Source organism: Catharus ustulatus, chromosome 4 (assembly GCF_009819885.2).
Source record: "Catharus ustulatus isolate bCatUst1 chromosome 4, bCatUst1.pri.v2, whole genome shotgun sequence".
NCBI lineage: Eukaryota > Metazoa > Chordata > Aves > Passeriformes > Turdidae > Catharus > Catharus ustulatus.
Window position 1 is genome coordinate 38,534,572 of NC_046224.1, and position 13,424 is coordinate 38,547,995.

The 13,424-nt window shown below is 36.1% G+C and overlaps 1 protein-coding gene across 8 annotated transcripts in view; it reads left to right on the plus strand.

Annotated features, from left to right (window-relative positions):
* Positions 1 to 13,424, plus strand: part of ANKS1B (ankyrin repeat and sterile alpha motif domain containing 1B) — a 536,016-nt gene that overhangs the window by 199,998 nt on the left and 322,594 nt on the right. For all 8 annotated transcript variants that reach the window (XM_033058235.2, XM_033058234.2, XM_033058231.2 and 5 more), the window contains exon 8: positions 2,344 to 2,519. In XM_033058235.2, the coding sequence (XP_032914126.1) occupies positions 2,344 to 2,519 (176 nt within the window). The remainder of the gene's footprint in view (positions 1 to 2,343; positions 2,520 to 13,424) is intronic.

Sequence of the window (13,424 nt, forward strand, 5' to 3'; positions counted from 1 at the left end):
AGATGCTTTCATTTTATGTTCTGATTCACCATTTCCACAGCACAACCACTAAAACAGGGCGTTTCCTGAGTGTGGTATCTTTCATGAAATACATCCTCCTATAGAACCAAATCTGACTTCTGCCTTCAGTAATCATCTAGAGTGAATATAATTGACTGCTGGCAAATAACTAAGCCTGTCCTTAGTTTTGTTGTGTGAGTTGTGGTGTTCTTTTGCTTGGTGCTGATTTTTTGTGTTTGTTGATTCTTTTTTTGGTTGGTTTTATTTTTGTTTGTTTTGAACATGTTATTTTTTTTCTTTAACATGTTCACTGGGAAAGTTTCCATTCATGAGAGAATGAAACTTCCTGATGCATGTTAGATTATGATTTTCATGGTGATAGTGAACAAATGCTGTAATTCCAATAATATTTCCCGTTGGGGTACTTAACACATATGTGGTGTATGAAGATAAATAGTTCCTTTGAGATTAGCAGGATTACGAAGCCCACTACCATATGCAATAGAAATGTCTGTCCTGAAATTAAGTAGCAAATATTTTTAAAACATGTTTTACTTCTTAACAATAAGGTTATGGTCTCCCATTCCTTATTTCCTTTTGCAAGGTATAAATAATGTAAAGCATGCTAGCTGGCTTTTGCTTGTCTATTGTGTAATTTGATACTAAGGAAAAGAAATCGTACTTGATCGTGCTTCTCATCCATCTCATCCATCTACTGTTCACTGACAATATAATTTCAGATAATTTAAACCAACTTTGGAAGACGGATAGTAGTATCAGTTACCTTTCTGTGACTTTCATGAAAATAGGGAGCTGAATAGACGTGAAAGACCCTAATTAGTACCTGCCCTGAAAGAAATAGGCAAAATCTTTCTTTTATGTATTCTGGCAGCAATCAGCCAGTCAACTAGTGCGCTCTCAGCCAGGTCAGTCCAGTTTTGTCACACAGAAATCATTCTTGCCCACTAAGAAATACTGCAGGCCATATGTGGGGACTGGGAACATGAACATAGTTCTGTAGCAAACAGTAATTCTGTTTCTTTATATCACACTGTATCATGATTTTAGAATAGTTTTTAATATTTAGGTATTTTACTTCCGATTTTTATTTATAATATTAATCTGGAATAATTTAATTTTCTAATTAAAAAGCAGAATGTAAATAAACTTGATTATATTTATGTAAAGCTACCATTGACTAAGAGTAGCAAGAGTTTTGAATGCAAAATTTGTTAGATTTTAAAAAGCAATGAAACACTTTTTAATTAAAATTGACAAAAGTGGTTTTGTCTCTGAAAATTTTGGTAATAACTGGCCATGATTATACTTTAAATATACTTTTGAGTATTTGTGTTTACTTAGCATAGCAAATAGTAACTATGAAAAAAATTAAACAAAACTCTAGACAAAGCAGATGCAGTTTTATCAGTGGATTTTTTTAGTTATGTGAGTGTACTTAAGTCTGTTTTATGTATGCTGAGCTTAATATGCTCACTATGTTTTTCCTTTTCAGCATTTTATTTCCAAAGATGGAGTAACATGGAAGCATCTGCATTTTATCAAGTCTAAGCACTGCAGTTTCTACCAATATGACTGTTGTAAACATAGTTAAAAAGGGGAGTTTCTTACTTGCTTCTGGAAACTCTTGGCTTTTTCATTGCTATTACTAAAGGTAGCTGTGTAACACACACGCAGTAGATAACCAGAACCCAGTGTGGTTGTTCATAATGAGCAGCTTTTCAGTCTGTGGAGGCCTTGCAGAATGCACTAAATGTGAGTTTCTGATACACTGCTGTAGGGAGGCATGTAGGGTTTGCCCAGTATATTCTTCCACCATTCCATGTAATCCTGGGAGAGTCATCAAGAATTATTCATAAAGCATAGATGCTCTGGTGGGGCAGATATACATTCTTAGTCACAGTTTAAGGAGATTATGTAGTGTATTAATGAATTGCAGAAGCAAACATGAACCTGATATGTATGGGATATTGATTTTTGTATGTTTATAGAAGCTTTCCTTTCCTGGACTAATTTCCCATTCTTGGATAGTTGTTATTTCTATAAATTTTCAGGATTAAAAAACATAGAATGGGTAAGTATGTATTCATCTTAATTAAATACAAGGCATAGGGCAATACAGAAGTATGTAGATTGCCTCTAGCAAATTCCCAGCTTGGAACAAGATGCCATTATTTTTGAACAGAGAATGGTGCATGAAGATAATTGTTTAGAAGATAAAGTGTGGAAAATAACAGATGAAGTTTAAAGAATATGCATTTCCTTTTTAGGCATAAATTACCCCAGTATTCTAATTACTGACTAATGGTGTGTCTGTTTTTAAAGGTGAAGCTGTGACTGGAGAATTATCAAAGCTCTTAGATGAAATCAAATTGTGCCAAGAAAAGGAATACTCTTTTGAAGATCTGTCTCATACACTATCAGACCATTATCTGGAAAATTTTAGTAAAGTATCAGAGGAAGATCTTATGACCAGTGGAAGCCAAACCAAGCTTAATGTAGTAAGTAAGATGGGATACGAGGACAATATATTCAGTTACATCTGACTTATTTGTAGCACATTCAAGAAAGAAATAATAAAAGTGAGAATAGTACAAGGTTAACATTATAATAAAAAAAATATAACTTGTGCTTCTTACAGATTTAGAATGTAATGTTCACTTCATTTTTCAAAGGTATTGCTTACCACATGTCAGAATGGCTTTTTATGTCATCACTAATACATTCAAGTTACTTGTTTTGAGCATGGCAAGGGCAAGGAAGGGGATTTTTTGTGAAATAGTGGAGATCAGTATTTTCAATACTACACTGAATGTTAACAAAATTTGATTAGATATGGCCCTAAAAGAACCAGCTAAACATCCTCAGCTATTTTTCTTATACATGTTATTGCTATATAGCTTTCTTGGTAGCCTTATGGTATTGATGACTGAATCTCTAATACAGAAAATTGTGGTTGTAATACTTCAGTGATTTCCAACTACAGTTGAAGATGACTTCATTGCTACTAATATTATGAATAAAGTACTCTGGGATTCAATTTTCTTTACTGTAACAAGGCTTTTTTTTTTTTTTAAATTGAATTCTCTTCCTCAGTAGGTCTCCTGCTTTCAACTGGTTTAGACTTAAACCATGACATCAAATAAATGTGATTGCCCAGGGAATAAAGCAGAGAACAAAGGAAAATGGCTAAATTCTAAATTTTGGTTAACAGTTTTCATATGTTAAGAAAAATTATACTCACTTATGCGAGGAAAACCATGGCAAGTTAAGGACTTTCAAGTTTGAGAGGATTTATTGCAATATATAAAGAAAAAACGAGATTTACTGAGATGCATAGCTGCCCTGAAATGCAGTAGATACTTTTCTAAAACCTTTCTAGATGTTTGAATGTTTAGATACATAACTTGTATTGAACTCAATTTGAACAAGATACTGATCCCATTTAAGCATTTTTAGACACTTGTCTAGTGTCTCTCTGAATTTAGGTGCTAACTGCTATTTAAATCTTCTCAGCTGCTATTTTGCAGAAACTGTATTCCATATAAATCAGTCTACTCAGGCCTAAATGAAATACAATGTGAATAGAAATTATTCAGACATGAAATCTGTAATTTCTGTGACAGGGAAATATAAAAGTAAATAAGACAATATATTTTTTGATCTTTCATATATTTTATTTTGAACTAGATGTGGAACAAATCTTTAAAACTGGGGACAGTTTGAAGCATTTTATGGTGCTTTCCTGCTGGGGCATCCAGCTTTTCTTTTAGAAAAAGCTGTAGTCAGAATGGTGGGTGTGCACTCCCCACAGGAAGTTAGGATGGAGGGCAGAACATGTTTTCCCCTGCAGTAAATCCAGCTATACAGAACTGTATGGAGAGGACTCTTTGCTGTGATGCGAGATTTTCTGTTTGTTCTAAAGCATCCATTTCTTTTTTAAAATGAATTTTAATGCATTTTAGGGTTAGTCAGTCTCTTCAGTTGCTACCTGGCTGCCTTGCTAAAAAAAGTGAAAGTTGCTTCCATTCTTGACACAATATCTTTTAATTTTGGGCAGGTGCTGCCTTCCCTTTGTATTTAGGCTCCCTGTGTAGTACATGGGTGATATGAAAACCCACATGGTCTGTAAGGGGCCATGAAAGAGTAATTGGGAAGAAGAAGTGAAGAGATATGTTTAGCTCTGAAAATCATTGCAAAGGTGAATGCTGCCAAACTGTGCTGGGGGCAGGACCAGCAAGCATAGTCAAGGAATATGTGTGACAGTACAGTGATTGAAGAAACTTTAAATGAATATTTATGTATAAGAACATGAAGCTACAGAGAGAAAGAAGTGAAGATGTATGTTGATGTGGAGAGTCAGAAATAGATTCCTTGTTTATGTGTTAAAGAGAGATTCCTGCAACTTTTTCTGACTTCAGTTTTCTCCTCCACGGGAAGCTTCTGTAAGAATCTCAGTAGGTTGAATGAGTTTTTATCTGTTGTCTACCTTTGTTCAAGTAGCATTTGTTTCTACTGCACATGCCACCCTTTGGAAGTACGGGCAGCACAGGACACCATGGAGTCTCTCTGGAGCACAGATTCTTTCTGCCTGCTGGACCGAGTGTTGCCTTTCTCTGTTACCAGCTCCAACAGAGGGCTGGAACCACACCTGGTGTGCTGCCACAAAAGAGCAGTTCCTTCAGGTTCAAATCATCAGGTATTTCTTAAATTTCATTGCTGACTGTGCTGGCATCAACTCTGAAGAGGTGTGGAAGTAAGCTCCCTGTTGATAATGTGTTAGGTGGTGCCGTTTCCTGAACAAATGTTGATTCCAGAGACAATGACTCTTGAAGGCTCTTCAACTTCTTGTAGTTCAGCAGTCTGAAAAGTTTCCAAATCCCAAGTCATGCCAGTTTGTGACCCTTTGGGAGATTCTGCAGAGGCACTGACTTCTTGGAGACATCTGCATTTTTTGCATCATGCCATTGTTGAGAGAAATAGGAAGTCAAGACTGGGGAATTTCTGATTTGCATAGTAACTTTTGGATCATAAACTTAGGAAGCTGGAGCAAGGAGCATCGGGGGCCACCTCCTGAGGATAGCATTGACATGGGAAAGAGAAGACATCGGGAAGCAGTGTATTTCAAAGCATTTTTTTAACAGTTGGGTCTTTTCAAGAGGGCCAAAACAGCTGTGGTACTGCTCTGGCTAAATGAGGTTATGTTTGATTTTGGACTGCAGAAAGGAGTGTCTATCTATCCAGAATCTACATCCTGGAATTCTGTCCTCTATTGTTTGAAACAGTGGGGCTCACAGTTTTTGTTTAGTGTAAGGGTAGTGGGGATGCCTGCTTTTTAATACAATACCTTGCCAGAAAAGGCCTCATCTGGAAAAGTAGTGTTCAATTGGTAGCATAGGGATGAGTTTCAACATTGGTTTTATAGTCACCCAGATAAAGTACTGATCATCCAACTGTGATCCCTTTGTATTGTTTCTTCATTGTACAGTCACTGGAAAAATACCAGTGCAATCTGGAGAACAGGACACTGGTACGTTGTTTGCAGGCACATTCTCTTCCTTTTCTGGTCTTACATCTTGCATCGTTTGTTGCTCCGTGATACAGCACTTTCAGAATTCTATACTTTCTTTAAAAGAAGTGGGTTGGAAGTCTTCTAGGTCAAGGACAGGATTGAACCCATTCTTCTATTTGCTGTGTTATTAGACAAGTAGTCATCAAATAATGTAACAAGTTGTTCTGGAATGTCTGTAGTAAGGAACTACTTCTTTTCATCAAATTTTGCATTGAAAACAATGCATGTTTTTAATACTCTGTATGTTTCTATTGGCCAAGTGTGTGATTTGGCATTAAAACCTGAGACATTTATGCACTTACAGTATTTAAAAGTCAAATAGGAAGCAGAATTTGCACAGCTCTGATGTTAGGTGAAAAAGAACAAAAGAAAAAAATTAAAAATAAAAAACAAACTGTTCGGTTTAGTCTTCAGAGTTCCAAATTACTAGTCAGCATTTTCCTTGGGATGTGGAGGAGGTGACTGGAAGATTGATGGTCAGGATCTTGGGGACTGGAAGGCACAACATCTGGGAGAGGGAGAGTACAATGGAGCAGTAAGTAGAATTAAGGATGGTGACAGTAAACCCATAGTGTAGACATGAATAGGAACAGATCTGAAGAAGAGTGAAAATGTCCCCACAGGATGCTTCCCTTCCAAAAGTTGAAAGGAGAACTGTGACAGAAGAGCAGATTGTCTTAGCTTCCTGAATGGGAAGGAATGATTAATGAAGAGGGAGAAAAGACTGAATGCTGAATAGCAGAAAGTCAAATGAGAGTAAGTTAATGTGATCTTTCAATTTGAAGAGTACATTATAGAGGATAAACTAAAGGAAGTCAAGGCTACACTGGAAATGTTGCAATTTAAAGGTTTTCTTTTGCTACTCTGACTGTGTTTGGTGTGCTGTCATGCAAAATATTAATGCCATGTTTCCTAGTCTGTCCTTCTGCTCATTGAAACATGTACATTACAAGATACTGTGCGATAAGCCCCTGCTCATTGTCTCCACAAAATTAAAGGCAGTTTTGCAGTTCTACTTCAGAGAGAGCTCTAAAAGGAATTCGTATAGCTATGCATCATTTTTAGTTGGAATTCCTACTATTTCTCAATGACTTGTATGCTGGGTGGGGTTGACAGTACATTCATAGATTTTTTGCCTCCAGTCCCTGTCTTTGTTTTTCCCAGTTTGGTCATTGTGACTTGAATGTACTCTTTAGTTGACCTGTGTATGCAAAGGCGTGGAAAGCCCTTACTGGTGCTGCACAGGCAAGCTGGGGAAGCTTTAGCCTTGCATATTGCTCAGTGCTGACATATTACAGTTTTTCTATGTTCCCTAAATAAAAATCTTTCAAAAAAACCCTGGAATTGTTCAGCAGGTCAGAAAAGCAGCTATGTTTCAAAATATATTCCAGAAAACATGAGGTGGAAAAAGATACAGAAAGCCCTTGATTTCACCACATTTCAACTAACTAAGGTGTTTCCTTTTCAAGCTGAGTTAAACATGATTGCTAGCAAAATCAGCTTCTGACGGTAAATTATAGCAGTTTCAGGTTTTTGGTTTTGTGGTTTTTTTTCTTTTTTTTTTTTAGTATAATTTAAAAAAATATTTATTTTCCAATAGATGGCAGTCTGGTTCAGTAATTTCAAGAACAAAAGCAACCATCTTATATAAGAATTTTCCAACTTTTTTCATTGCTGTGTTAAAATTTTGCATTTTAACACATTTGATAGTCCAAACTGTTTCAAGATGAACACCTTTAATTCCTTTAGGAAAAAAAAAATTATGGAACATCATGACATACATTTAAGCTACAAACTAAAACATCAGGGCTAAATTTAGCAGTGTATCATGGCAAGGAGGCTACACACCAAGTGTGGATTCAAACAATCTGTGTGAATTGAACAGCAAGCAAGAAAATTTAAATAGGTATAACATACAAAGCAGAAAAACTAAGTGTGTCAGGAAAATGAACAGAAGACTGTCAAAGTGTGTATTGTGAGAATCTTGAGCTCTGGTAAGGAAATTGCTTTAGATTCCTCTGTCCATGGTGTTCTAAGATCATTAGCAGTTTCCTATCAGGTGTGAGATTCCTGTGTATGTACTCCTGTGAGGACAAATAATTCAAATTGTGTTATTAAACCCAGAAATGCACCATCTTAATTATAATGTACTTGCACATTGCGTCTCTTAAAAAAAAAAGTCAGAAAATAAAAATATGGACTTTCTGTACATGTAAGAAATTCCTATGGATTTCAAAGAATATTTTACTTTTTACTTGCTTTGGACAGCCTGTGACTGCAAAACAAAAAGTAGCTATTAAAAACTTCTCCACTTGTGTGTGTGTATATATACATTAGCTAGATGTACGTGTTGAATGCAACAAATCTCAGATTTTTTCTTTTGTAAACTTGATATTTTATTTGAAAAATAATTGGCTCTTAAAAAGGCTTTATCTTAGTCTGTATTCAAAGCTTTATTTAAGTCTTTATTTTGAAATGGGGTTTTCTTTTCATGTAGAAACAATAGCTATTCCATATTTTTTGAGAACGCCTGAGATTTTTTGAACTAAAACTATTTTTAAAATATGCCACTTCAATAGAACTGAGGCTCCAAATTGAAATATATTCTTCAGAACAGTCTTTTTAATCTTGTGTAGTAGGTGGTTGCTTGCAATGTTTGCTTTTACATTTATGCTATAGTGTTCAGAAGCATAATAAAAAAAGTGTTATTGATTTTCAAGTGCAAATGCAATATCTTACTGTCTTTGCATTTCTGACGTGAGTTTAGATTAAAGAAATAGTTCCAGAGAGTTTTCTGTGTTCTTAAAAGCAGCATGTATATATTAAAGAATTTTGCTTAATTATCTGACATAAATATTGAGGAACTTAAGATGCCCCTAATTTATTTTTTTTTTTAAACTGAGGGTAGTAAAACTGTGTAGTAACTGCACTACAGAGGGATTTCACAAAAGTGGCAGCAGCATATCTGTTTAAATTTAATGTGGTTATATAATAGATAATAAAGGCTGGCAGCAGTAATTTAAATTTAAACATGAGGAAAGGTTCTGTGTAGTCTTGGGGAAAAGATTTGGATTTCATCACAGGCATATAAATGTCAATTTCTACTAAATTCTGTCATCCAGAACAGGAAGATGATACTTGTGCAAGTTGAGAGAGTGGAAAAATACTTGAAAAATACAATAACATTGCTGAAAACAGTGATGGTACGTATTCAAATATAAAATTTTTACTTTTATGTCAGAATACTAGGAGATGAGGCTATATAACAGCATAAAACTATAATCGTGTCTGGTTTATATCTAAGGAGAGATTCAAAAGCATAGAATTATGTGGTTTTGAAAGAAATTGACTAAGAGAATATATTAGTGTGGATAAAATTTATGCATGTGTTTTCAGAAGTCAGTTATTCTGATTACAGTAATTTCACGACCATAAGGCGCACCAGACTATAAAGCGCACCCCCTGGGAGTCGGCAAATTTTGCAACTTTGTAGATCATATAAGGCACGCTGGACTATAAGGCGCACTTTTTTTTTTTTGCAGTGAGGAGCCGTACAGCAAAGTAACAAAATACTGGCAGGTGCTCAATTTGCAAACATTTTTCAAAGATCGGTGTAGCCTTTAAATGCAGCCCCAGGCGCCCTCCCTGTGCAGCGGGCCCTGGCACTCCTGCCCGCCCCTGGCACCAGCTGGCATGGCTCCCAGCTCCCACTGCGCGGCCAGGCTGCGTCCCGTCTTCCCCCTGGTCGGCGGCACCGCCGCTTCTCGCCGCTTTCCCATGGTGGCGGTGGCAACCGTGCCACTTCTCCCTGCTTCCCCGCGGTCGGTGGCGCTGCCGCTTCCCCCTGCTTCTCCCTGGCTGGTGTCCGCGCTGCGTCCCCCCGCCTGGCAGCCGCGGCTCCCGTGGTTCCCAACTCGGCTCGCAGCTCGCACTTCCGGGTTTGCAAATTTTGCAACTTTGTACATTATATAAGGTGCACTGGACTATAAGGCGCGCTTCTGGGTTCAGACCAAAATTTTAGTCAAAAGGGTGCGCCTTATAGTTGTGAAATTACTGTATTTTTTTTTCCTCTAAGGAGAAGAACAATTGATTTTTTTATAAAAGGTACAATTTTTTTTTTTTTTTTAATATTTCACAATGTAATAATCACTAGAACTTTTTGGAGAATATTGAGGTAAACTATTTAGTAGCATAAGTCAAGAATACTGTTTTGGATTTTACTTTTAACATAACATTTAAATATGTATTGGCCAAACATGCTTGACTAAAATAATTGCTGACTTGAGCATTTAAAAACACTGCACACTTGCATACATGCATTATTGAGAGAGGGATACAAAATTTCTGAGAACAATGATGATGAGCAAACCAGAAGTTTTTACAATGGCTTACTAATGAGGATACATTAAAAACACATTCCAGAACAATTTTGGTTGCTTATTCATCAAGGAATATTAAGATAATCAGGCCTGATTCTATGGGACTTCAAGGACTAAAACAGATAAATTTTAAATTATTTAATATAGTAACATTTGCTGAATTTCATAGTAAAGCTTCAATGTATTTTGCAGGTATTTATGAGGTATTTAAAAAAGGAAGAGAATTGTACTGAGAGACAGTGTTTCTTCCTGAGAGACAGGAAGGTTGTTGCTTTACTGACTTCCCTTTTTATAATAGTATTAAATAATTTAGGTATTTCCAAATTCTGGTGTTGCAAGAATTTTGTATTAAGTTACTCTTTTACCCAGTTCAGTTATGAATCCTATTTTGCAAGCATACACTGACTCTTATTTCTATGGGAAGTGAAATTGTAAAGGCCATCTCTTCCAGGATATGTAAACATAAGTTTGTGAGATTCCCTTGTTGGAAAGGTCTACCTACTCTCTGAAGATGAGATTACATAACTTTAAAAATTGATTTTAAAAGCTACCACCCAACTAAAAACCATCTGCTACTCCCAATTTCTAGTGCACACTGTAGTATTTCCCGCTGAGGGCTGTTGTTGCTGCTACTTTTTTTCATTAGATATTTATAATGGGACATCCAATACCAAAAATCCATTTGGTCAACATGGAACGGTATACTTTATGTAAACTGCTTTACAAAATGATTTCTAAATTCTATTTAAACATGAACTGATGATTACAAAGAAGCCGAGGGAAACCAATTCAATACAAATTTTTGCCCTCTCGTTTAGGCTACCTAGTGAAGGGGAATTCAGTTCTGTATCTGTAAGTTAGGCTATGCTTCAGCACAATGTTGTAAAAATTTATGTTAGAGTGGTCCTAATAGCAGCTGTGTGGAACTCTAGGCAGAATAATTTGCCTGGTATCATGCTTCACAGCTGACTAAATTAGCCTGCAGCTCCCTGCTGCTCTGATTTCGGGTAGAAGGATTGCTAGACAATCCTCCAGCGAGCTGCACAGACCTACCCTGTGAGAAATCCAGTGCTTGTTTAAGAATATAAAATCTCAAAACATGACAACACTTAGTATGATTTAAACTACATGGAGTGAAGTATAAGTAGAGGAAGGTGCTGGCCAAACCACCAGTTCATTTAATCTGCATTAAAAAATACCTAGTCTTTTTTCCACTAGAATGATTTTCTGGAATATTTAAGCAGTCTGTGCAATTATGTGTGTGCAGCAAATTCCTTGACTATCAGGTACTAGCAGGAAAATAGCTTACAGACAAATGCATCTCTCTGAATGCTGTTATGTGTTTAGCTTGCAGTGGTGAAGCCTAAAGGTATCTAATCCTTTTGCTCCAGTCTGTCACATTGTTTACCACCGTGACCCTGTATTGCTGTTCTGCAGAACGTGTGCTCTAGACACAGGCTGTGTATATATTATTGGCTGAGTATATGCTTCCATTTATTCTTATATGGTAAAATATGACAGAACAGAAAAGAAGAAATGATTTGTGCACGCCCTCCATAATTTGCAATACTTCAGGCTTGCTCTTTCTTAAAGCTTTCTTTTTCCTGACTAAGTAATCTTAATATTCTCAAGTTTATTTTAGATGTCTTTCCATGCTGCCAAGCACTTTGACTTGCCCTGCTGCAGACCCTTTCATCTCAGCTAAATATTTTGCTTAAGGAACTTGGATATGGGTTCAGAATTTTTTTCCATATAAAGTAATTATAATACAAGCTTTTCAGATCAAAGTGCTTGTTTGTCTTTATGGTTATAAAGCTATGTGTAAATTTGGGGTGCTCTGGCAATGATGAGTAAAATTTTGTCTACTCAAAAATTCTGTTTGACAGCTAGGTTTTATTAAATTGACTACAGTAGATTTTTTTTTTTTTTTACAAGGACAATTTTAGTTCAATATTGAGCACATGTAATTTGAAGAATTATCTCTGTTTCATTATACTTAGATGAACACCAAAGATATCTACTAATCTCAATAGGATTAGCCAGGATCTGAGGACTCTATAAGAACTGATCTTGAAATAATCCTCTCAATATGAAGTATATTTGCTTTCATTAAATATCTTTTTTTTTATATGTTAGTCAATGCTTTAGAGAACCTTCTTTCTCATCCATGTTTCATGATTTTTTTTGACATCCCTGAGCTACCTGTGCCACTGTTGGCAGTGTTGCATAGCAGAACCCTTGTCTTTTCAATTTTTTTTATACCCTCAGGATTTGTCATCCTGGGAGTATTCGGTAGTGTGCAACACAATGTCCATTTTTAATCTGCAGTCTCCAAATTCATTTGGGACCTCTGAGAGAGTTTGAGTCACTTCTGGAGAACAGAATGAGAAGATAATACCATGAGATTCCCACCCAGACAGGTGACTTTTAAAATATTAACATCAACTCTCTCTTTGTGATATTATTATAACACCAAATCATCAGGAACAGTTATTGGCCCACAGAGGTGCTTCCCTCAAGCCCTGACCTTCCTTAGAAGTCTGTCAAAAGAAATCTGTCCTACCCTCCGTTTTCCTTGGGTTTCTCCTCTCCTCAGACTGTTCTTCAGTGTTCCAGACAGAATCATGTTTTCAGATTCTTCTTTGCAAGAGAACAAAAGGTTTTTTTCAACTTCCGTGGTTTTCTCAAAATGCTTTTTCTGCCTATGTGATTTAAAGCACCACCAGTAGCAGCGCTCATGTGCCAAAGGTGTATTGTTTATCTCATTCGAGCAGTAGAGTATGGAACATTGTATGAGGTCTAGAAGGATTATAAAAGAATTTGCCAAAATTTAGGTACAACGTGATTTTAATTTCTGAAAACATATTTTTTACTCTCTGGAAGAACTGCTCTTGGTACAATATAAGAAGACTGAGCGTAGATACATGGAAGATTTGTTTTTTGCATTGTATGTAGATATTTACCTGAGAGAAAAGATAACTGAGTTAATAAGGAAAGAAGGAGAATCTATCCTGCAATCTAAACAAAAACCACATTGTTCTAAAACGTTTTAGCTTTTGATGTTTCTGCATTTTAAGAGATGGGAATTTCTGTAATATTTTAGAACTCCTACCACAGTTGTGAGCAGGTACCAATGCAAGTTTGATTGTTCTTTATAATATATAGTGACCTCAGAATAAATGAGTGTTATACCTACACATCAAGTTACAAACAGTAGGGGGGGAAAAAATAATGAAATGTTTTTGTATATACCTCAAGTCAACACTAATTTCATGTCCATTCCATTAGTGTAAAAATAAAGTAATTAAGTTGGAAACTTGCAGTGAAGCTTGATGATCACCATCTGAGGGGAAATGCATGAGAAAAGTAAGAACCATATGGGCATGTCTCAGTTGTTTTCTGTAGTGAGTGGAACAGCATCATTTCATCCCAATGGTATAACCAGGAGATGGAGT